Consider the following 24,700-nt stretch of genomic DNA (forward strand, 5'->3'; position numbering starts at 1 on the left):
AATATGGGTGGTAGAAAGATGTTTAGTCTCAGAGGGAGACTGCCTGGGTTTGAATCCTGGCTCTGCCACTTATAGGCTATGTCACCATAATCAGCTTTTCACATGGCTAAGCCTTTATTTCCTCATTTGTCAAATAAGAATACTCATAATATGTACACCATAGGGCTGTCACTAGGACTAATCCATCTAACGCTCTCAGCACATGGCCCAACACATCTCTATAAATTCCTCTGTAAATGGTAAGTACTAGTGTCAGTGAGCCAGTAGGAAATACTGTTCTCCTCACCTCCAGTCCCCTCCCCAACTTGTAGATGCTAAATCGAGGCCCAGAGAAGTGAAATTCCAGGGTCGTGTAGCAGAATGGCAGAACAAAGAATGACGTCCGGCAGGCCTGCTTCTTTGTTTTAGTACCAATTAGTCTGCACTGTTACTAAGAGCTGGATTTTTTTTTTTTACCTTTTACACCAAACTAACTCCCATTCTGATGTTCCTTTTGGTTCATTCTCCTACCCTTAACTGATATTAATTGGGCATGCACTATGTGAGAAAATCATGCCAGCACTGGACACCCAAGAGTTGACATAGGATCTGCCCTGTGGAGCTGAGCTATCGTGGTGACAAATGGTAAACAAATACACCCACAAAATTAACTCACAATCAGGGCTTTGAGGCCCAAGTTCAAGGTGCTGAGACCCTGTAGACCAGGCCCTGATCTCATCTGGGGAGACTGGAAAAGCATCCGTGAGGAAGTGTACTTGCATTGAGACTCCAAGGGGTAGGGGCCCAGGGTGAGGAGAACATTTCAGCTGCAGGAGCAGCCCATGTAAAGCCATAGGCAAGGAGGACTTCTCTGGGGAGCAGAGAGAAGGCCAGTGTGGCTGAAGTAGAGAGGCTGGGGGCAGAGCATAAGAAGATGAAAATGACAATGTATTTTATGTATTGTAATAATTCATATGTTTGGTTTTATTATTATACTTCGATATCATTTAATCTATTTATCACTGTTGTGTTTGTTCTTCTCATTTTTACTCTTTCTGGCAAGTTTATTTAGATTTTTTTCATGTTATTCCCCATGCCCACCTCCCATGTGCCTGGTTACTATGGAAAGATAACCGCACTTTTCTGTATTATTACTGGTTCTCTGTCCATTCCTAATAGTTAGGCTGAAACTTACAGTTCTCTGTTGATGAATCTAGAGTAAGCAGTTGTGCTGCCAGCTAAGACAGCTTATTTCCCTGGTACCAAATAAAAATGCTAAAATGTTTTTACTTCCAAAAGAAAAAAGAAGATGAAAATGAGGCAAACACAGGAAGGACCCCGGACTTGCAAAGCTGTGTAAAGAAAGTAACGAGTCTTTGAAAGAGTTTAGCCTAGACAGTAAACAATCAGATGTACACTTTCAAAGACCCCCTAACAGCTACATAAAGGAAGAGGAGCATGGTTTGGAGGACAGCAAGGGTGGGAATTAAAACTTTGATGGATTGAGTTGGTGGCAATAGAGAGGGAGAGAAGGGAATGGATTTGAGAGATGTTTAGAAGGCAAACTTGACAGAATATATTGTTGACTGACTGACTGATTGATTGATTGATTGGATGGCTGAGGACAGAGAACGGATTTGGGATAAAAGATCAGTTCCACAAAGGACGGGCTGGATTTCAGGCACCTATGCGGCAGGCACTCCAAGTGGACGGTTGTACATGTGCTCTGGAGCTTAAAGGACAGGTCGGTGCTTCTCTGGGGACGAGCCACTGATCCAGCTGAGACAAGTTCCTCCCAGTTTGGCGCGTTTGCTCTGACCCTCGGCCATCCGTGTTTAACGATCCTAATGTTGTGTTTCTCTTTGGCTTTGCAGGATTCCAGCCAGGCAATTCCTCTGGTGGTAGAAAGCTGTATCCGGTTTATCAGCAGACACGGTGAGCAGAATCTAGCCTTGCCTTATTTGTGCAGAGTTGGGAAGAACTTCCAGGAATTTTTTGAATAGTAAGCGTAAAGGTTGACTTCCCATCCTGACATTCTCAGAAAAGGAATAAAATCTTATTTGTTCGTGTAATATTCTCTACCTCAGAATGGCCACACACAGACATTGAGAAAAAGACATCATATTTTTGACCCTAAACACCTCGGCCACTTACCACACTTCCTTTTCTAGCTTAAGAGTGAGTTTGAAATTACAGCTGCTCTGTGAGTTAGTACAGCTGGTGGGATGTGTGACGGTAGTATCACCATTACTCACTGTCTTCGCACGTGTCTGTCTCCCACTGCACGGCCTTGACTGTTATGTCACATTGGCTTTTTTGCATCAGACTGTTTGCAAACAAGTCCTTTGGGGTTTTGTTCTGGTTTGTTTTCACCAGATACAATATCGCCAAGAGCTCAGTTAGTAGCTGGTGTAAAAGTTGTAACCCACATTTGAGAGTCTGCAGGGGCTGGCTCCTTGTTAACCTGAGTCAAATGACACTGTCTTCCACTTGGACAAAACTGAGTCTCAGACTCCATTCCTTCTTCAGCACCTCCTAGGTTGCTTGGACAGAATTTAGGATAGAGATGAATTGCCAGAGAATAGATCTTTCGAGTGGAAGAATATTTAGAAAACACAGATATCTGAGCTAGTGCCACGAAGATTTCTAGGAACTAGGTATCAGAAATTGTTTTCAGGTGTTACCCTATCTGGTTATAGGAAAAGGGACAGAACAATCTTTTAGGAGCTAAGGAGGTGTATGTAGGTAATTGCTGGTCTCAATTCAGAGGCAGCCATTGCCTTTCCCTCTCTCTCCTCCCTCTCTCCTGAAACACTGGAACACTGCTTGTGTCCATTTTTGGAATAGTCATTGTTTTAGCATGTCCATGACTTACTCCCTTCTAATTAGCTACAATTTTCATCTTATCTCTATTCACTTGAAGTAACAGCATTTTATATCACTGTTGAACAGTCAGCAAATATTTACAAGCCCCCGGTCAATGCTGGGCACCATGCATTGCCACACAGGAAAAACAAAAACAAGAAACAGGGATAATGCGTTGTTGCTGTCTTTACCTGGTTTTATGATACAGTTGGAAGAAAATAAATAAGCAAGTGAAAAGTTTAAAAGTGATAAGCTGTAGTAATTCAGAATGGCAATATAAGAAATTTCACAAGATAGTAATGACTGACAGTCAAGCAGTTGGCAAAGATAAGTCCAAACCAAGTTCAGCAGAGAAAGAATTATTTGTGCCTAAAGGATAGTAAGAAGAAGACAGTCTGAATTCCTAATCGTTCATCCATGTATTCCATCCATTCATTCATTCATTCATTTATTCAACAGATACATACACTGATTGCTCATTGTGTGCCAATGACACGTTCCTTTCTTCATGAGCCTTATATTCTACTAAAGGACAAATAAATAAAGGATCGTTTGTGTAGTCAAAAAATAAACAGTATACAATATGCTAGGTATTGGTGAGTGTCACGAAGGAAAGTAAAGCAAGGTGAGGAGATGGAGAATGGAGAGGGGACACTGTTCTAGGCAGTTTCAGGAAAAAGGCCTAGGGTCACCTAAGGTAACATTTGAGCAGAGCCCTGAGGGAAGTAAGGGAGTGAACCATGTGGGTCTCTGGAGAAGAGTGTTTAGGGAAGAAGGGACATCAAACACAGAGATCTTGGCATGTGTGAGGACCGGCACACAGGAGACCGGTGTGACTGGAGCAGAGTGAGCAGGGAGGAGAGTGTGCAGACTCTGAGGGCTTCGTTAGCTGAGGTAGGTGTTCGGATTTTGTTCTGAGTGAGTTAGGGAACCATTGGAGAATTTTGAACAGGGCGTGAGCTTTTCCAAGGAGGCTTCTGCAAGAGCCCAGGGAAGACATGATAGTGGCCTGGATCAGGGTGTTAGCTGTGGGCTGCTGAGAAGTGGATGGGTTTGGGGGTGTTGTGTTTTGAATGTCCCTGTCCCTGTCCAGACACAGCGCATGAGGAGACAGAAACTTAGCACGTTTCTGTGGTGTGGCTCTAGGGAAACAGGTGTGCTCACGTACTGCTGACAGCAGTGCAAATCTGGCAGCCCCTTTGGAGGGGAATTTGGCAAAACTGCAGTGCAGTTGTCCTATGATCCAGCAATCCTCATAGGAATTTACCGTAAAGATACACCTCCAACATCATCAGAATACATATGCACAAGGTTATTTATTGCAACATCATTTGTAATTGCAAAATAGAAACAACCTACATGCCCTTATATGGAAGAGTGGTTGAATAACTGGTATATCCACACAAGGGAATACTGTGCAGCTACAAAAGAAGAATGAGGGGGATCTCCAGGAAATGACAGGGAGAGCCTTCAGGATATACTATGCAAAAGAGCATCTACAGCATGCTACCTTTGGCCCTGGCAGATTAGCTCAGTTGGTTAGAGCATCGTCCCCATATGCCAAGGTTGAGGGTTTAATACCTGCTCAGGGTACATACAAGAAGCAACCAGTGAATGAATAAATAAGTAGAACAAGAAATTGGTGTCACTCTCCCTTCCCTCCCCCAATCAATTTAAAAAACTGAAAAAATAAAGTAAGTCATGTTACCTTTCATGTAAGAAAAGAAAAGGATATATGAATATCCATGTGTCTTCTCAACAAAAGCTAGTATTTTATTGGCTATCTATGTGAATGGTAGAAAAGAATGAGAAGAGTGGGGGAATGGGAAACGGGAGGGGAGTGACATTTTTCTGTGTGTTCCTTTTTGTGTAATTTTGACTTTTAGGACTATATTAGTGTTCCTCATACTTAAAAGATAAAGAAGGATGGGCCCTGCTGGGTCGCTCAGTTGGTTAGAGCATTGTCCCAATACACCGGTTGCAGGTTCAATCCCCAGTCAAGGCACATACACGAATTGACCAATGAATGCACAGATACGTGGAGCAACACATCAACGTCTCTCTTTCTCACTCTCTCTCTCTACCCCCTCCCTCACTGCTCCTCCTTTCTTCCTCTAAAATCAATACATTTTAAAAAAACTTTTTTAAGCAAGGATGGGAGTAAAACCTCAAATGGAATAAAAACCTAAGTGCATTACAAATAAATAACATAACCACCTGAGGACATGAGGAAGAAAATAAGTCACTTTGGAAAATAGTATTTTGATTATATACTGTAAGTCTAATGGCAAAGAGAGCTGTATTACTATGGTCATTTTTATCATGGGGACATGGGCCAGCAATTCTGAAGCCCTTTCATATGTATTCCAGGACTGAAGAAATAGACAAATCTATTGTTGATTTAAAGAAAAAAACTTAGTACATTATAGCTGTTCAAAACAACATTTTTTCAATTAAATTGAACTTTTTCCCCAAATAGGGACTCAAGGTATTTGAACTCCCTAAAAACTGTGCTTAAAATTTTTGTGTGGGTGCACTTAATGGGGATAGGGTCCATAACTTTTGTCAGTTCTGAAGTGTTTGCGGCCCAGCAGATGTTAGAATTTGCACATTCTTACTATTTTCACATCCCCTGGGAAGTAGATACTATAGTCCCCATTATGAGAAAGCTGAGGCTCATCCGTAAATGGTGGGTTTAGGTGATCCGGGAAGATGTAAAGGAGAAGGGGCGTAAGGAACAACGGAGACTGAGTCAGGATGGGAAAACCCCACTGTTTTCAGGAGGGAGGGAGTCAAGCAGTATGAGCAGGAGGTGGTGGTGCGGCAGTCATTTCAAGAATTCTCTAGGGGAGCAGTGCCTGGCAACAGCTGGATCCAACAGCAGGGTAAAACGGAAGGCTCTGTGCCGTTTCCAAAGAACGTCCCCACGTCTGATTGGTTTTATACTTAGAAAAAATGAAAAAGATCATGGATGTGTCAGTCTGGTTATGTGAGGCCTTACCTGCATTATAATAAAAAGCCATCTGCTTTCCCCTTATTTTCTGGAAACCCACCATTTATAAAGGTTTGTACTTTTCTAATTATTAGATTAGATACCGAAACCTTTGTCTTTCGAGCAAGAACACAGAACGGTCCTTCTAGAGCATAGGTTCTCGAGGGCAAACAAACCAGACCAAAGGGGGCCGCAGTGTGTCTCAGGCCTGCTGCCTGATTTCCAGGAAACCTCCCTCTGGTTTCTCGTCCTGGGCCCCGATTTACCAAAAGGCACTGAGACGACCCTCTCTTAGCAAGTGGTTGGCTTTACCAGCTAGAACACACTAAGAGCATTCTACTGTGGTTGGGACACCTCACTGGGTGTGTGACTATTTTTGCGTTTACATTTTGTGATTAAACATTATGTGGCTGTTAATCCTATTTGTAACTAATACGGTAATACAATATTGTTACAAAAGGGGTTTTATCAAGCTTCCCATTCTTGTGAAGAATATTCTGGAAATTCTCCTAAATGAGCAGGCAACTCAAGTCCTGTTACAAGTCGGGTAATTGCTGCATTTTGCTATGTATAATGTACACTTTTTTGCCCAAATTTTTGAGAGAAAAATGAGAATGCATATCATACATGAGTATAATGATTACATACCATGGGTATAATAATCCTTATATAATGCACACCAAAACATGGGTGCGTGTTATACATGGTAGCACATTATGCACGGCAAAATACAGTAAATTTCCCTTGCTTACTTCTTAACATTGCTTCAATGGGATTCAGGAGTTTAGTCCTTGCCTGTGGGGTTTACCTTCAGAGGTCTAGCTGATAGAATTGAATCACCCCTCACTGAGAGGGTAGCTCTAAAACAGTGGGCAAAAGGTAGCCGTATTCTTTAGTTTTCCTAAAAAGAAATTTGTTTGAGATTTTTTTAACATCACAATTTTCAAGGGATTGTGCCATAACAGAGGGACTTTGGCAAAATGCCCAAGAGGGAGACACAGGACTCCTGAGAACAACTGGACAGGCCTGCTGTGCTTACGATGCTAGTTCAGTCCGCCCCAGCGCCCAGCACTAAAGATGTGCTTTCTGGGTCCCTTCCCAGGTTTGCAGTTGCATGTGTGGTGCTCTCTATAACCCGTGTCCGTGTTCACACTAACAGGTGGGTCCTGGTCCCCTCTGCACTTCCTTCTAGTAGGCCCCACGCCTAGCACCGGGAATGAGTGCACGGCTACAGCTGGAAGGCCTGGGTTTGCGTCCTGGTGCTGGTTCTTATCACTGAGGCATCCTAAGACTGCTCATAACTCATCAGTCTCCTCATCTGGGAAATGGGGTTGCTGGTCACCCCTTACCTTTCTTACATGGCTATTCTAAGAACCAGTAGATTTCTTTTTTTTTTTTTAAGATTTTATTTATTTATTTTTAGAGAGGGAAGGGAGGGAGAAAGAGAGAGAGAGAGAAACATCAATGTGCGGTTGCTGGGGGTTATGGCCCACAACCCAGGCATGTACCCTGGCTGGGAATCGAACCTGCTACACTTTGGTTCACAGCCCGCGCTCAATCCACTGAGCTACGCCAGCCAGGGCTAGATTTCTTTATATGAAAGCATTTCTTAGCAGCAATCACCACACATGCATTTTTTATGATTATGTCTACTGAGTTTTTAACCATAGTGTAACATTGATGCATGTTTGTCTTTAGAGAAAAGCTGCAGTCAAAAACCTGTGGCTAGCACAGTGTCTGGCAGTTCTGTCTGTTAACTGACCACTTGCCTTTTTATGTCCTCCCTTTTTCATAAGTATTCAAAGCATTGTGCCCTAGAGCAGCCAAACAGTGTTAGAACAGATACAGCAATCGTAATCTCAGACGTATGACACTCCTCCGATGGTATGTAATGGCTTGCCTGCTGTGCCCGAGGTTCTTATTCCTGACCCTGGGTGATCAGGTACCAGAGGGTCACTTCCCCACTTTGCAGATGGGAACACAGAGGCAAAGGTTGGGGAAGGAACTTGCCTCATAATCTCCCTAGGAGTCAGAAGTGGAGCCAGGTGTAGGCATTTCTTTCTTTAAGTCTCTGACTCAGTCCTTTCTTTAGGTTAATGCCTCATATCCATTCCAGTGACTTTCCACCATCCTTGCACACGTGTTCTCCTTTGGCCTGAAGAAGAGAGAAAGGGCACTTAAATACCCACGGGCTGGCAGAGATAGACATGTAACTAAGCATGCAGCTACATGGATTCGCCTTTTCTCTCCTTGACCGCTTCTCCCTTACTTTCCAGGACTGCAGCACGAAGGGATTTTCCGGGTATCAGGATCCCAGGTGGAAGTGAATGACATCAAGAACGCCTTTGAGAGAGGTGAGGAAACAGCCTGGAAGATAAGACCAAGTGTCTGCCAGCCTGCTGGAATACTGGCTTCACCCTTTCTCCCCTGAGAGGTACCCAGAGGTTAGGAAGCCAGCTTGCCTCCCTCTTCAGCTCAGTACCTGCTCTCTTGTAGACATCTCTCCCTGTAGATATGCAGGGAGATGAACACACCCATCCCAGCTGTCTCCTCCTCAGCCCCATTCATCTTGCCCTCCGTGGATGATCTGCCGAAACCCAAGAAGTTAACTGTGGTGTCTGGGCGGTTTACGGCTTCATTTGGAACCCTTGGTGGCAGTTAATATCAAGGCTAATGCTCCTGTACATCGTAGTCCATTTATTATTCTGTGGGCTATTAAGGTAATGGGCAAGCTTTGGCAATTTCCGTCACTATAATGGATATATATAGTTTCAATTTGAGGTTGGTCCAATCATTAAATCTAATTACATTTGATATGAAATTTTCCATAGGGAGCTCCTGCATGATTGTTCTCTTGTAAGTAGGTGTCCTTTGTTGCAGGCCAGGAAGAGTGAGAGCTCCACAGAGGGGCCGGCCTTCCTGGCCTCATTTTTTCCCCCCAGGAGCTCAATCCCAGCCTGATTTCCTGATTCTTATGAGAGAGCCGGTGGCTGTGTCCTATCCCCAGCCCATAGGGAATGTCCTGAGCTAGTCTGGCATAAGCGAATTTAAGCTAATAGACTCTTGTGCCTCTCCTCTGGCCCCTGGGGCCCTGAGCCTAAGCGGTCTTTGCTTTATCTTGTTTCTGGTTTGCCCTTCTCACGGCCACTGTGCTGGACAGAGAGCTGATGGACCAGGATAAGGACTTGAATACGTCACTCCTGCCCCATCACCTCTGATTCATCCTATGTGTTGTACCTCATTCTCTCTTTCCCTTTTTTGGGGGGGTTATTTATTATCAGGAGAGGACCCCCTGGCTGGGGACCAGAACGACCATGACATGGACTCCATAGCTGGCGTCCTGAAGCTCTACTTCCGGGGGCTGGAACACCCCCTCTTCCCCAAGGACATCTTCCATGACCTGATGGCCTGCGTCAGTAAGTACCATCCCGGCCTCAGACTGGCCTCTGGGCCAGAGCGCCTTGCAGCAACAGATAAGAAATTTCCATGGGTCTTTTTTTCTCATAAGCTCTGCCGTAATGTTTTCCTTTATTCCTTTTCTCCAGTGAAGTTTTTCCTCCTCATCACTCCTTCATCCCCTGGCGGGGGAGGAAGAAGAATGACATTTTAATTAAGAATCTAAAACCACATGTCAGAATGCCTGGGTTTTTTCTTCTTGATTCACCTGAAATTCCTTTGCTTTTCTGGGCTTTATCTTTCTACAGTCAAATACGTTTATACTCATATATATATGACAGAGTCATTTTCAGTTATTGGAAGCTTATACATTAGTGCTTGTGATTTTCATGAAACAAAGGGTAAAAGTAGAGATGTTGCAAATATTTCCTGCATGGTGCTTTAAACGTGGCATGGCTTACCTGCTCGATATTTTAATATGTGTTCTCCTAGGAATAAGGGCCCTCTGCACATTTAAAAGTAGCAGTATATTTTTGCACAGAGAGATATAGTCTGTTTTATCCTCCTCTTACTCTGCCTCTTACTCTAAAACTTGGGGCCTAGAGAGCTGTTCCTGGCCATTTCATCGCACTGGAACATCCTCTCACTTGTTTTCCCTGGAAAATAATCCATGGGAAGTTGGATTAATCCCAGGTCATCCTGGAAGCACACCCCACTGGAACGGTGGCTCCAGAGAGTGGAAAAGGTAGTGCCTTTGAAATGGAGAAAAGATCCTTTTCCGCAGATCGACCTGTTTCCACGTTCTGCTCCCCGCAGCCGAGTCTCTAGTTTGACTCGGTACATGCCCTGAGCACTATCCTTCTCTGTTATTCTGAAAGAAAAAGACCCCAGAGCATTCAGGAATCTCTCTTGTTTTATTTTGTGACACACTGTTTGTGAGAATCTAGTGGAAATGAGCTGTGTGGGTGATTCAGTATAAGCATTCCCCTGTGTTTTCATGTCTTCTTTTTTTATGAGTTTTGAGATTTTACTTTTTTATGCTTTCTTTTTTTTTATTTTTTAAGACTTTATTTATTTATTTTTAGAGAGGGAAGGGAGGGAGAAAGAGAGAGAGAAACAGCAATATGCGGTTGCTGGGGACTATGGCCTGCAACCCAGGCATGTGCCCCGACTGGGAATCGAACCTATGATGCTTTGGTTCGCAGCCCGCGCTCAATCCACTGAGCTATGCCAGCCAGGGCTTCATGTCTTTTTCTAAGACTGGGCCTGGGTAGAATGTCTCAAGTAGACTGAGGCTACCGAGACACTATGAGATACCTTGGCTGCCCAACTCCCCCTTGTGTGTGCTCCTCATCCACTGTTCCTCATTTCTTTTTTACAAAAAATATACTCATAATATATACACAAGGCGTACTATGGGGGTCGGGAAGCTGGCCATTATGGAGGCCACTAGCCTGGGGCCAAAGGTCTTCTAGATATCACTGCTGGCATAGAGGCAGCCATTTCTTGTCTCTGGACATGTTCCTCTTGTCTGCTAGACAGGGAGGGGGGCAGATGAGCCAGACTTGCCCCAAGGATAAGGTGATGCACCTGTACAGTGGGCAGGACAGGACCTGCCCAGGCTGTCTCCCTCCCCACACGTAGGCCCTCCAAGGCTGGATGTCAACCAGTCATAGAAGGTTTATGGACAGTTTTTTGTCTGTGGCTGTCTTAATAAGAGGGTGGTAGATGCTTAGGGAATATCTCCAACCCCACCTGTGCCCAAGGAGCCTGTACCTCCAGTCCTGCAGTGGTGAGTGTCTGAAGCCCAGCGTGTACCTCACCCCGAGAAGCCACAGGGATGGAACTCTTACACAGTGCGCCAGTGTTGTGTGGCCTTGCCCTGGCCCCTCTCTGTCTCACACCTGCTGGTCATAAGCGCCTTCTTACTGTTTCTCCCCGGGGTCTCAGGCACAGTGGAGGGTAACACATGGCTTTTTTTCTTTCAGCGATGGACAACCTACAGGAGAGAGCTCTTCACATCCGGAAAATCCTCCTGGTCCTGCCCAAAACCACCCTGATTATCATGAGATACCTCTTTGCCTTCCTCAATCAGTAAGTAGACTTCCCAGTGAACAGCCAGATCAGACTCGGCTTCGGCCACTGGAACCTTATGTGTGGACCTGTGTCCATTCATCCAGCCCAACAAATATTTGCTGAACACCTACTGTGTGCTGGGCACAGATGTAGGCTGTAAGAATACATTGTAAAATAAGAAACAAAAGCCTTTATATCATTTAGCCCACATTCCAGAGGAGGAGACAGATAATAGCAGGAATGTCAGGTAGTAATGAGTACTTAGAAGAAAAATCAGGAAGCATAAGTAAAGGGATAGAGTGCAGGGGTCTGGCGGGGGCAGGGGTGAAAGGGAGAGCCAGTGCAGGGGGATAGTCTGCAAAGGCCTCTCCGAGGAGGCACCACAAGCAGCAGGCCAAATGCAGTGCAGGAAGGAGCCACAGGGCTGTTCAAGACCATCAAGCCCTGAGAGTCATGGTTATAGTGGGTTTGGATTTGGGAAGCCACTGGACAATTTTAAGCAGAAGTGTCATGATCTGCTCTATATGTTTCTTTAAAAACCTATCAACTGCGTGGTGGAGAAGTTACCGTAAGAGAGAAGGCTGTAAAGAGAAGCAGGGAGACCCTTTGGAGGTCACTGCGCCATCTCGGCTGGGCGGGGGCATTGTGGCTTAGACTGGGGAGGTGATGATGGAGGGCAGCGAAGAGGGATCAGGTTTGGGATCTATTTTGACATGGCGTTGACAGGACTTCCTAATGGATAGGGTGTAGAGTGTGAGGAACAAGAGGAATTCTAACCTTTTAACATGCGCAACAGGAAAGTAGTGATGCCATTTGTGGAGTCAGGGAAGACCAGGTCTGGAGGAAGGAATCAAGAGAAGGTGCCTATGTGGGCATGTTAAGTTGAGGTACCTGTTAGACCTCCAAGGGGAGATGCTCAATAGACAGCTGAACATAGGAATTTGATGCTCACAGGGGAAACCTGGAGTTGGTGTAACTGGAAGAGAGGTCTGAGGGGACGTTGGGCTTGGATGGAACATCTCATCCAAGCAGCGTGTCCCTGTCCAGGGCATTGGAGTCCCCACGCGGCAGCCAAGTCAGCACGCAAGGACATACGATACTCCTCCCTTGGGCATCTGTCTTTCCCCACCGCTGTCACTGCAGCATCTCCTTCAACTCCTGGGTCAGACATTATAAATGGGCAACAACCTGAGGGCCAGATAAGGCCTTTAGATGTGTTTCCTTGCAGTCCACTATGCCTCGAGAATATGGAAACATTTAAATATCAGGCATTTACCTTTTAAAAAATGGGGATTTCTAGCTTCTGTTAAACATTTTTAGATCTGTCAGTACTGGATCCGCCTCCCCACGTGGCAGCAGCTCCCTGCGGAGTAAGGACCACTGCCGAGGTGAGGCAGGCCCTGCCCCATTCGGCACAGCCCCCAGCGCTCCCCGGCACCCCCAGTACCCAGGCTGGATTCGGTTGTCATTTATTATCACTCTTGCTGTACGGTGCTTTATATAGCGGAGACATGTTTTTCTAGATCCATAAATCTATCAAAAAGAGAAAACTAAATTAGACCAAGGGGCACATATTTCTTCGTGACAATGAAGAGTCTCCCTAGTTGGTTGGTCTCTGCTTCAAAGGATTACACGTTTAGAGACCATTTCATGAGCCTCAGTTTGCTTACAAGTTGGTCTGACTCTTTCGGAATCTGGGTTAGTGACCTCAGCCTGAGGCCTTTCTGGGTCACCCACGCTGTCCTTTAGCCCCCTTGCTTTGGCCCTGCGCTGCAGAGTGACAGAGGGTGCTGGCTCTGCAGTCTGCCGCCTCCACACGGCCACGTCTGCTCCACTCATTAGCCAGGCCCCGACTCAGCACCACAGCTGCCATTGAGTTCAGAACCCCCATGACTCACACAGGGTGTTCACAGACTGCCCAGTGTGGGCTGATGGCGATGGGAACTCTGCTAATGACTCTCAAGGCCTCTATCCTTGTCTCTCCTCACTGACTGTTACCTGCCCGCAAGTGAGCCTCGTCTGCTCGCCAGAGCAAGGAGCACCGTGGTAGGTGAACAGGTGGGGAGCAGGAAGGTCCTGGGGTGAATGTGTGTGTGAACACAATGGCCTCATTTTCTTCCCCGCATTTTCTTGCTGCTTGAAGGAAGCGGGGCGGGGGGGGGGGGGGGGGGGGGGGGGGGGGGGCTTGCAGGAGGGAAGAAGCAATAGAGTGAGCACCATGTAGCCACGGAGATGGTGGCCGCTTTTGAAGGAAAAATGGGAATTGCATGGATTCAAATGATTACTTTGTTTTGTTTTACTTTGTTGTCTGATTTAAAGAAGATTAATTTATTAAAAAGATGCAGCATTGATAATCACAGTGTTTCCTAAAATAAGTGGAATGCAGGACACAAGGGATAAAGACCACCTCCTTGGGATGATGGCAGGCGATGGGTGGCAGTTACCGACAGGTGTGGGCAGTTGGCGGCTAGCTCCTGCCCCAGATGTCAGGACCCTCTTCCGTCATCGCTCTGGGTCCTGGGTGTGCGTGTGCTTTATTTCAGGCATTGGTCTTAGGTTGCACACATCCTCAATCTCAAGGAAGCAAAAAGAAAATTATTTTTAAATACATATATGTGTATGTGTATATATATTTATATATATAACTAAAACTGGTGTATTTTGGAGTGCCTAACCCACTGTGTGAACCTTGGGTACATGCCTCTCCAGAAGGCCTTGTTAATTATCCTGTGTTAACATCTGCATTAATTAATTATCTATTGCTGTGTAACGAATGCCCTAAAACTTAGCACCTTGAAACTATAAGCATCTGTTATTGTGCCATAGGTATTGTGGGTCAGGAATCAAGGTGCAGCCGGGGACCTGTGGCTCCAGGTCTCAGGAAGGTGTGGTGAGGGTGTCCGAGACTTGGCTGTGGTCCGACTGGGGGAGATCCACTTCCACACTCACTTACGTGATATTGGCGGCATTCAGTTCCTCAAAGGCTGGTGGACTGAGGACCCCGTTCCTAGCTGGCTGTTGGCCAGAGGCCTCTCTCAGTTCACCACCAGAGAGCTGCTTCCCACATGGCAGCGGCTTCTTTCAGAGCACAGGAGTGAGAGCGCCCAAGACAGAAGCCACAGTCTTGTGTAACCTAACCTCAGAAGTGACGTCGCATCACGTCTGCAATAGCCCGTTCACTGGAAACGAGTTAGTGAGTTACAAACTTTAGCCCACCCTCAAAGAGAGGGAATTACACAAGGGCGTAAATACCAGTGGGCAGGGGCTGTGGGACTCACCTCATTTCTACCGCCCGGCGAGTTTTAGCCCATGCGCCACTGCCCCGCCCCACAAGTGTGGGTAGTTCCTTCTCACTGCTGCAGACTCCACTGCATGCCTTCTGAAACCTGCCTTTTTCAAATGTCAGGAAATAATTTTCTAGTCTCTTGATAATCAAGTGAGGTCCACAGACCAGCAGCATCAGCATCAGCATCAGTTGAGAGACTGTTAGAAATGCAGAATCTTAGTCCCTCCCCCTCCAAGACCTGTGAGTCATAATCTATATTTTAATGAGGTGCCCCGGTGAGTCATAGGAACTTGAAAGTCCTAGAACAGGGGGCATCAAACTCATTTTCACCAGGGGCCACATCAGCCCCACAGTTGCCTTCAAAGGGCTGAATGTAATTTTAGGACTGTATAAATGTAACTACTCCTTAACTAGGGGCAAGGAGCTCGGTGCTGCCGCTGGGTAGCAACAAGGTGTCGAGCTGGATAAAACAAGGTGGAGGGCTGGATTTGGCCCTCGGTCTTGGGTTTGCCACCTGTGCCCTAGACGCACCACTCCAGGTCCTCAGACACTGCTCCACAACCTAAAAGGGTGACTCAGTGGTGCTTCTCTCTCATGGTTAAAACTGCCCCCGCTGCAGTCCAGCAAAGCTAAGTCTTCCTCTAACCCTGACCAATCTCCAGTGCCTCCTCGTTTAGAAAGATCCTGCCTGGGTTGTTCTGGCTTTCACAAGGAGTATTTTGGCTTCTGTGTGAGTTGGACAAGTCAAATTGTGGCTGGATTGTCTTGGAGATTCACAGATGCTTATGTATTTATTCACGTACTTAACATATATTTAGCATCTACTGGGTACCAGGCCCAGTTTTAGTTACTGGTTACCTAAGAGTGCTCCACAGTTCATGTCTGACCTCATGGAGCTTGTGTTCTGTTGGAGGAACACAGACAAAACTGACAAGCACACATATCATGTGTCAGAGGAAAAGGGCCGTAGAGAAAAAATAAAGCAGGTAAGGGGGCTGGAGAGCAACAGGGGTGGGGATGATGGGTTTGCTCTTTAATGTACATCAAGGGATACCTCACTGAGCAGGCGACAGTGGGCAGTGATGTAGGAGGAGAACTGAGAAAGAAGAGTGTCCCAGAAGCCACAAAGAGAAGTATTTCAAGGAGGGTGTGAGAACCCAGTTAAATGCTCTGACAGGTCAACTAAGAAAAGGGCTGAAAAATGATTTAGCAGCATAACTATCACTGGTGACCCTTGGGGAGTGTTGCCTTGATGGAGTAGAAGTGTCATTTCGAGAGAGAGGGGTGCTGATGGTGGAGAAGTAAAATGCGGCAGGGCCACACAGCAGGGTAGTGTCCAGCATCAGAAGGGGTGAGGCCCTGACACATGCTGTGTCACGGGTGAGCCTTGGAAACATCCTACAGAGTGAAAGAAGCCAGTCACAGAGACCGCGTGTAGTGTGATTTCATTTATGTTGAATGTCCAGAATAGTCCCACCCATAGGGTCAGGGTCATTAGCCAGGGCCTCGGCGGGAGGGAGAATGGAGAGTGGCTGCTGAGTGGATGCAGGGTTTTCTCTGGGGTGATGAAGATGTTCTGGAACTAGACAGCAGTGATGCTTGTGCAACATTTTGAATATACTGGAAGCCACTGTACACTTTAAAATAGTTAAAATGGTGAACCTTAGGCTTTGGGTATTTTACCAGGTAAAGAAAGGAAGGGGGGTCGGGGGAGAAGGTGTCGGTCCTCTTGGGCTCCTGCAACAAAATTCCGCAGACTAGGTGGCTTAAACACTAGAAATTTATTTTCTCACAGTAGTGGAACCTGGAAGTCTAAGATCAAGGTTCCAGCAAGGTTGGTTTATGGTGACACCTCTCTCCCTGGCTTGCAGATGGCCGTGTTCTCAATGTGCCCTCACCTGCCCTTCCTTTCCTGTGTGCCCACACTGCGGGGGAGGGCTGTGGTGTCTGTGCCTTTCCTCTTCTTCCTCTTTTTTTAATCCCCACCTGATGATAGGTTTACTGGTTTTAGAGAGAGAGGAAGGGAAAGAGAAACATCGATGTGAGAAAAGCATTGATCGGTTGCCTCCCATATGTACCCCAGCTGGGCATCAAACCCGCCACCTAGACATGTGCCCTGACCTGGAATCGAACCCTTAACCTTTTGTTGTATGGGTTTGCTGTATGGTGCTCCAACCAACTGAGCCACCCAGCCAGGGCTCCTTTTCTTATAAAGACACCTCTCCTACCTTTATAACTTCATTTAACCTTAATTATCTCCTTAAAGATCCTGTCTCCAAATATAGCCATGTTGGGGGTTAGGGTTTCAACACAGGAATTGGGGCTGTGGCACAATTCAGTCCATAGCAAAAGAGGTAGAGAGAGTTGGAGAGTCAGAGACAGCTGGTCCAGACAATGCACAAAGAGTTTCATTATGGAGGAGGAGAGAAATGGAATAGTAATTTGGTGTGGACGTGCGATTAAGAGAGAAGTCCTTTTCTAAGATGGGTGGTGTTACCATGCTTCTGTGCTGGTGGGAACGGCCTGGCAGAGGAGAGGAGCTGACGATGAAGGAGAGAGAGCAGGGACGGTTGCTGGACTGATATTCTTGGGGAGGTGAGGGAAGATGGAGCCCAGTGCATGGGAAGGAAGACGGAAGGAACATGAGGGAGCAGAGGCAAGTTGGTTAATAGGTCGGGGAGCATGGAGGGTGGGCGAGCCGAGCGAGGGCACGCCTTTGCAAGACCATCAGAAGGCATCAGACAGAATTACTCTTGGCGCCTTGTGGGGAAGTCTCGGAAGGCTGTTGAATTGTGGATTTACAGAGGGAAGTTACAGTGTCTCTCACTGTGAAAGCTTTTAAAGGCCCAATGGACTCTCAGCCCCCCGTTTTGCTTGGGGCCATGGCAGATTTTACAGTTTCTCTTCATTCTTTTCAAACCTGTAATCAAACCTGATGCATAATATCTTCCCCATAGTCTGTTGGTTGTTGCCAAATCAAACCCCTGAGGCCTGTGAAGCTCCAGACTTTTAAGTGAAATATCATGTATTTAAAATAGTCTGTCCAGAGCTTAGTGCTTTCCCTGAGGACTTAAAGTTTTGATTTGGGGATCTAGAGCCTTCAGCTTATCTGATCATGCCTGTCAGGAGGAGAGGGTAGACTCTCGCAAGTCAGCCCCTGCCGAATGTCAGCAGGCCTGCCCCCCGTTCGGACGAGAGCCAAGGGTCCGGTGTCAAGCAGCAGTCAGGACGTTACGAGCACAGAAGATGCCTGTGGAACCCCATCTGTGTGCCGGCCGCAGTGCTCAGTACTTAGCGTATATCACCGCATTTACTCCGCACAGCAGCCCCATAAAGGAGGCACACAGTGGCCCATTGTCTGATGAAGAACCTAAGGAACTAGACAAAGTCATAGAACTGGCAAGCAACGGAGCTAGGACTCAAAACCAGGTCTGTTGGACCTGAAACTTCTTGGCATATTTTGTTTTTTCTTTTCAAATGTAATCAAAGAGGCAGGTGTACCTCTTAAAGAGTAAAAAGTCCAGAATAGTACATGACAAAAAAAATAAGTGTCCCACACCAATCCTGATTCTCTCATTCTCCCCCAAAAAGCCTATGTTCCAAGAGGCGATGCTGAACCTTTTGAAGCTGCACAAAAGCTAATGAGTTCAAATCAATTAGGAGGATTCACTAATGTTATAGACTGAAACTATAGAAATATAGCACAACTCTTAGAGGAAATAGCATGTATATATATATATATATATATATATATATATAAGTTGACACCAAAAAAATGTTTTTAAAGAAGAAGCTATTACCAGCGTTATTTAGTTTAGACATTTCCTTAAAAATAAAAACCCAGTGTTCGAGGTCTTATACTGGGTACAGCCTTCAGTGTCTTCAAGGATCATTAGCACCATAGTATGCAAAATTGTGTGTATTTGAATGTGCACACATAGGAGTTTTTCTGGGGAGAAAATCCTTAGTTTTTGTCAAATTCTTAAAGGAGTCTGCATCCCCCAAAAGTTAAGGACTGTGGCTCCTAAACCGGGGAGTTCCCATTGTAGATCGGAAGACGGGGCTCTTGGTCCCTATTTTAATGGGAGTAGGAAATAGACCTGGACCTGTGAGACCACACCCCGTGAAGATGGGTCCCCTTAGTCCCTGGTTATTGTAGCTGCCTATGACTTAAGCAGTCCTTGCCTTGGAAGGCTCATCAGGGCTTCTCATTCCTCACAGGGCTTTGACTGCGGTTCTCAGGGCTAGAGCGCGTTTCCCTTTGACCACCAGACTTGCCAGAAAGTACTGGTTTCCTTCCATGTTGCCAAAACATTGTCAGATCACACTACAAAAACAGGACCTTCCTCCTCCTCGACCCCCTATGACACCAGGAACTGGCCAACCTGGGATTAGCTACACCTTGAGGCACCTCATGCCTCAGTTGTCCCTGCTGAGGTGACTGAGGTGATTTCTAGTCTCTCGCTGCCCCTCTCACTCTCTGCCCCCCTCCCCTTCTCTCCCCTTGTCTCCCTCCCTCTCTCACTGCCCCCCCTCCCGTTTTTACCTGACTGAGAAGTAGACTTAGAAACTTCTCCCAGCCTTTTCTGAATCTCTGCTTTCTTTTGACGCAGGAGCTGGAGAAGGATTGTAAAATTAACTTTTTATGACGTCCTGTAAAGCAGTCCAGCCCCTGAGATCCTGAGATCTATAACCTCACCCATTATCACCTCCTTGCATTTGACTAGGTCCCAGAGAACAGTGATTCTGAGTCCCGACTGCTCTCCCTGTGACAGTTACTCCCATTCGCTGTACCATTTCACATGTTCTTCAGGCATTCTCTGAGGCAGATGGGGGGGGGTACCAGAATCTTCGGTAGAACCATTCAGTAGAAGAGAGAACCACTGAGTTAGAGAAACCAGCTTGGTACTTTGCATCTGGATGTGAGACACACTAGAAATAAACTTTGCCCAATTCTGAAGAGTAGCTACCCATATGAAGACAGCCAAGTCTCAGGCGTCTGGTTCAGCATCAGAAGGTTTTGGTATCTTTTCAAGCTCTGGCAGAATCAGGTGCTGGGGTCTTCCTGCCGATGCCCTTGAAGGAGGCAAAACTCCTTAGCAGAGCTCACTGCTCTGCAGGCTGGACAGGGTGGAGGAGGGATATATCCAGAGCTGGCCCACCCCAGTGCCTGGACAGATAGAGACCAGTGGGGCTCATCAGGTGCAGTGGTTCACTGAAGGGCTAGGGTATTCGGCCAAGGTTAGAGGTGTGGCTGAAGCAGCTGCTGGATGAGAAGAGGGAGTTCCCAGAATAAACGAATACCTGCTAATGAAGTCAGACCACATCCAGAGGAAGCCTGAGCAGAAACTGAACAGCATGCTGACCTTTTCTGGAACAAATCCTGAATGTAATAATAGAGGAGGATATTATAAAAATGAAAAGCAATTGCATTAGCTGTTCCAGAAAGAAGTCCACTGGCTTGTTGAAATATAAAAGCTAATCGATTACCTATTTTTTAAAACAAGTCTGGGTCTTTGAATCGACTACCCCCGATAATTTGATTATCTTGCTATGCATGAAAGTACACAATGTACAGTGCCTGTGTCTTCTAGCCCTGTTATTTCCAGGGCAGCCTGAGGGTCTTCATCTGCTCTGTCAGCTTAGTGGGCCGGTCTGGTGGAGCTGTGTCCAGCTCTGCAGAGTGGTGTGTTCTCCAGGCGGGGTGGACCTGGTGGGTGCGGTGTGGGGAGGGATGGTAAGTAGGATTGGAATGGGGAGCTGGAGAGAGGAGGGGGTGGGGCCTGCAAGGGGGCACTTTTGCTTTGCCTTTTCTTGGCTCCTACATGGCCTGGCTCCTGGTGGTTATTCCCGTCCCCCTGCCAACTTTCTGGAAGGACTCTGATGCCCAGGAAGGCAGGTGGCAATTTGTGGAACTTCTGTTCTTGCCCTTGGCTGTGTTTTCCGGGCATTCATGCGCATGCTTTCCAGCTTGCACCCTCTCCCTTCTCCTCCAGTTTATCACAGTTCAGTGAAGAGAACATGATGGACCCCTACAACCTGGCCATCTGCTTTGGGCCCTCGCTGATGTCAGTGCCTGAGGGCCACGACCAGGTGTCCTGCCAAGCCCACGTGAACGAGCTGATCAAAACCATCATCATCCAGCATGAGAACATCTTCCCAAACCCCAGGGAGCTGGAGGGCCCTGTCTACAGCAGAGGAGGAAGCACAGAGGATTACTGGTAGGGGGCTCGGGGCCGGAGGAGGGGAGGGCATCACCAACGCACCCTGGCCTGCGGGCCAGATGGCCAAGCGAGACCAAAGGGAAATGTTCAGATCTTCCCAGCCGCCCACTCCCAGGTTCTTCATGCTGTCTGGATCTTGGGAGAGAGTAGGTAGTGCCCGCCTGTAGAGTAAGTGCCGTTTCATGCCACCTTTCTTTCTAGGAGTTCTGAGTGGTGAAGGACCATTCTGAAAGAGAATGACAATAGCCATAGTAATATTAATGATCTCTAGGAGAGGAAATGTCATACAGTTGTGTGTGGAACTGCTGTTCATCAGTCACCAGTGCCTCTCAGGCCCCCACGCCGTGCTGTGCTTTGTGACGAAGACAGTCCTGGTTCCCTCGGGATTTCTTTCACATTGGGGAGAGTTTAGATGTGGGGCACAATTTGCTGGCTGTGTTTGTGAGACGATCATTTAGAATGACTTTGGAAATGCATAAAGAGAGAGAGGGCTAAGGTCCATTTTTATACGGCTGGCACAGTTCCACCGTGATGTGGGGTTAAATTCTGCGGGGCGGGGTTTTCCATGACCGGGCCTGGTAGCAGAGATACGACAGGATCCCAAGGCACACAGACCCTTCCGTCAGACAAATGTCGACTCACTATTTCCACTGTGCGGATGAAGTCACTGCAGTGCAGGGAGGCCAGTGACAGTCTTTCAGGCCACCCCAGTGGTGGGAGCTCCAACCCCGATCCCTTGTCTCTTAGCGCAGGGTGCCATCTACTGCCCCACACTGCCCCCAGGAAACCACTTACCGTGTCATTTTTCCACTAAAAGGGAGAGGCAACTGTCTTTTATTCCCTAACAACCTTTACCTTCTCCTTCCCACTCTCCCCTCCCAGCTTCCCCTAAATAGTGTTTCAGCTTTGGCTGAAAGCATAAGTCAGCCCAAATCGGATTCCGTCTGAATTCAACATCTGGAACCAATTCAGCCCGCCCCATTGCTATCGACTGAGGTAGGGAGGACAAGGGAGGTTGTTTACTTAATTAGAGGCCAATTGGTCCACACTTCTCCCCGATCCCCACAGAAGGAACCTCCTGCCCAGGGAGTGAAGAAAGTGATATTCGTGTGTCTATGAACATAAAAACATCACTGACATCCCTAGGTTCAGTCTTCTCCACTGTCCTGCAGATCCCACTATCTAGGTCGGAGCCGGAGCGACCTCAGCTTGCCAGCTCAGAGGGAAAGCTTTTTGTCACTGACAGATGGTCGGTGGGAACCAGGGAGGTTGCTCAGGTCTCAGCCCGCTGGCTGCGGAGCTGCAGGGAGCTGTCCTTGTGCCTGTGACTTAGAGAGTCGGTTTCCCCTTGCATGAGTGTTGGAAAGCTGCGGAATAGTTCTCCACTTCGTGCGTTACCTTCCTTCTAAAGTCTGCCCTATGTTCTCAAATATCAAGCCGCTGCAGGCTCTGGACTGATCCCAGGACATAGCCCCTCACGGCCCCTTATAGTCCTGCTTCCTGGGCCCGGCCCAACAGAGCAGACAGAGCCCCAGCAGGGGGTGGGGAGCAGTGGCTCCGGGAGCACGCGAGGGCACCTTCCTCCAGTTCTCTCCAAGGTGTTCTCCTCAGCCCCTTGTTGTTTGTTACACATCCGACATATATCAGTAGCCTCTGGAAAAAACAGCAAGATTAGTCAGGCAACGTCACTACCACAGACTGGGTAGGAAGGCCTGGGCCTCAGGCCAGAAGCACCGGAGGATCAAGGGTAAATGACTCTGGGGTTAAAGGGACCATGTGAACACTGGGTTCACACCCACTCAGAAGGCTCCCAGCCTTGCCTTTCCTTTAGGGGGAGAGAGGAATGCCAGTGCCTTGAGCTAAAACTGATGAAGGAGGTGAGGGAGGGGTAGCAGTAGGGGCGCTAGAGCTCAAGAATCCCGGAAAATGGCCAGGAGACCAAAACAGCCAGGAAGAGGGAGCACCGGGCCACCTGGCCTCCCCATGACCTTGGAGAGGAGAGGCCAGTCCCACTTCACCACACTTACCAACCCTAAGGCTAGAGCCAGTTTCCTAGGACCGCCTGCCGTATGGCACGCTGGACCTCTGAGACTGCAGGCGTTGGTGGGCCTGGGGGTGTTGCTCGGGTGTGGGTGTGCAATGAGACAAACATGGTTCTCAGGGCAGGAAGGGACCCTAAGATACGTCATCTTGCCATTACCTTAGACCAGTGGTTTTCAGAGTGGGGTCCCTGGACCAGCAGCACCAGCACAGTACTGGTTAGAAATGCAGACAGACCTAGGGAATCAGAAACTCGGGGGGTGAGGTAAGAGGTATTTAACAAGCCATCCCAGACCCTCCGAAGTGAGGAACTGCCCCACAGGGGGCGGCCACATAGATGGGCTCAGCGCCCTAGGGAAAAGGGAGCCTCTGCCATCTGCACCCCTGGGGCCCCGCGGATTTCCAGAATGTCCCCAAACTCATCAGATGGTTTTTAGGCCTAAAAAACCGTGAGAAATTGTGTCCAGATTGTTTGACAAAGAGAAATCCCTATTAATGGTCTCCTAGAATGTTTTCTGGAGTCTGGAGAACCTTCTTGGAACTGACTTGCTTCCAGTGGCGTGAGTTCTGGACAGGTCTTCCCATCTTTGAGGAACTTTCTAGGAGTGAAGGACCCGTCCCACGAGGAGGGAGAGGCGTCGCCTCAAAGGCAGAAACGGAGGCCAGGCAGTGGGGTTGAGGCTGCGCTGTTTGCTGCTTCCCTAGAACTACTTGGAAAGGCTCACTCACTCCTGCCAGACGCCAGAGAAAGCCTTTAGAAATGAACAGGGGTTTTTTTGTATTGTTTTTCTACTTTTGACTGTACTCTTTGACTTTTGACTAGACACAAGCCAAGAAATCAGGAGGTGAAACAACTCGTGGTGACTTTTCTCACCATTCTAGATTCTCAACCCTGGATGATTTCAGCCTTCGTGAATTTTTTCAGGAACTTGACCTGACTGCCATCCCCCACCATCTCGCAGAGTTCATCCCACAGCAGGCTCTCCTTCCCCCTGCTCCTGTTCCCCATTTACTTGTGTGGCTCACCTCCCACTCTCTTACCAGCACAGAGACTAAACTACAAAGCGGCCTAGAGACATCGAACAAAATGAGAAAGAAGGAAAGGAAGTGCTGCTTATCAGTCACCCCTTCTTACTTCGTGGAGCCCCCGTACAATTCTGGGAGCTGGAAAGACCATTTATAGATTAGGTAGCTGGAGCTTAAAGAGATAAAGCCTGGGGCCTCAGTTACCAAGTGTCAGAGCTGATTTCTGGATCCACTTTGTATCTGGTACTGAAGCCTCGTGTTTTCCTTCTACCGTGCTCCTGTCAGGAAGCAGTTCACCTAGAGAGACGGCCCTTGAGAAGTTGAGCTGTTCTGTATTTTAGAAAAGATTTATAAGTTCACACGGGGTTCCCTTCGTCTCAGGATACTCTAAGTAGTCTCGAGGAATTTTTGTAGCAGGAGCTGGACTAGAGAACTCGGGGGCCTTCTCCTTCGTTACTAGCATTTGTCTGCAGTATGCAGTCAAGATGTGGAGAGCATAAGGCAGCCCCCCACCCCTGCTGTCAGAGCTGTGTGGGGGAGGACCCAGGAACTCTGTAAGACCGTGCTGAGGCCCTGATTACTTCTGGCTTCTGTTGCAGTGACAGCCCTCACGGAGAGACTACCTCGGTTGAAGACTCCACCCAGGATGTGACCACAGAGCACCACACGAGCGATGACGGTACGAGGTCCTACTTGGGTCAGCAGGGCTCCCGGGGTAAAGGCCATCCTGTGCTCCTGATGAGTCATCCTGCCCTATAGTTCCCTGGAGCCAAGCAGAGAGCTGCCCCTTCCTTCCTTTCCTTCCTGCAAGAGGCA

At 47.5% G+C, this 24,700-nt stretch overlaps 1 protein-coding gene across 13 annotated transcripts in view; it reads left to right on the forward strand.

The window, feature by feature from the left end:
• SRGAP2 (SLIT-ROBO Rho GTPase activating protein 2) overlaps window positions 1-24,700 on the forward strand; it is a 244,862-nt gene that overhangs the window by 206,711 nt on the left and 13,451 nt on the right. For all 13 annotated transcript variants that reach the window (XM_028530820.2, XM_036015602.1, XM_036015603.1 and 10 more), the window contains 6 exons: window positions 1,854-1,914; window positions 8,113-8,190; window positions 9,118-9,252; window positions 11,221-11,326; window positions 20,591-20,815; window positions 24,484-24,563. In XM_028530820.2, the coding sequence (XP_028386621.1) occupies window positions 1,854-1,914; window positions 8,113-8,190; window positions 9,118-9,252; window positions 11,221-11,326; window positions 20,591-20,815; window positions 24,484-24,563 (685 nt within the window). The remainder of the gene's footprint in view (window positions 1-1,853; window positions 1,915-8,112; window positions 8,191-9,117; window positions 9,253-11,220; window positions 11,327-20,590; window positions 20,816-24,483; window positions 24,564-24,700) is intronic.

Source organism: Phyllostomus discolor, chromosome 14 (genome assembly GCF_004126475.2).
Source record: "Phyllostomus discolor isolate MPI-MPIP mPhyDis1 chromosome 14, mPhyDis1.pri.v3, whole genome shotgun sequence".
Taxonomy (NCBI): Eukaryota; Metazoa; Chordata; class Mammalia; order Chiroptera; family Phyllostomidae; genus Phyllostomus; species Phyllostomus discolor.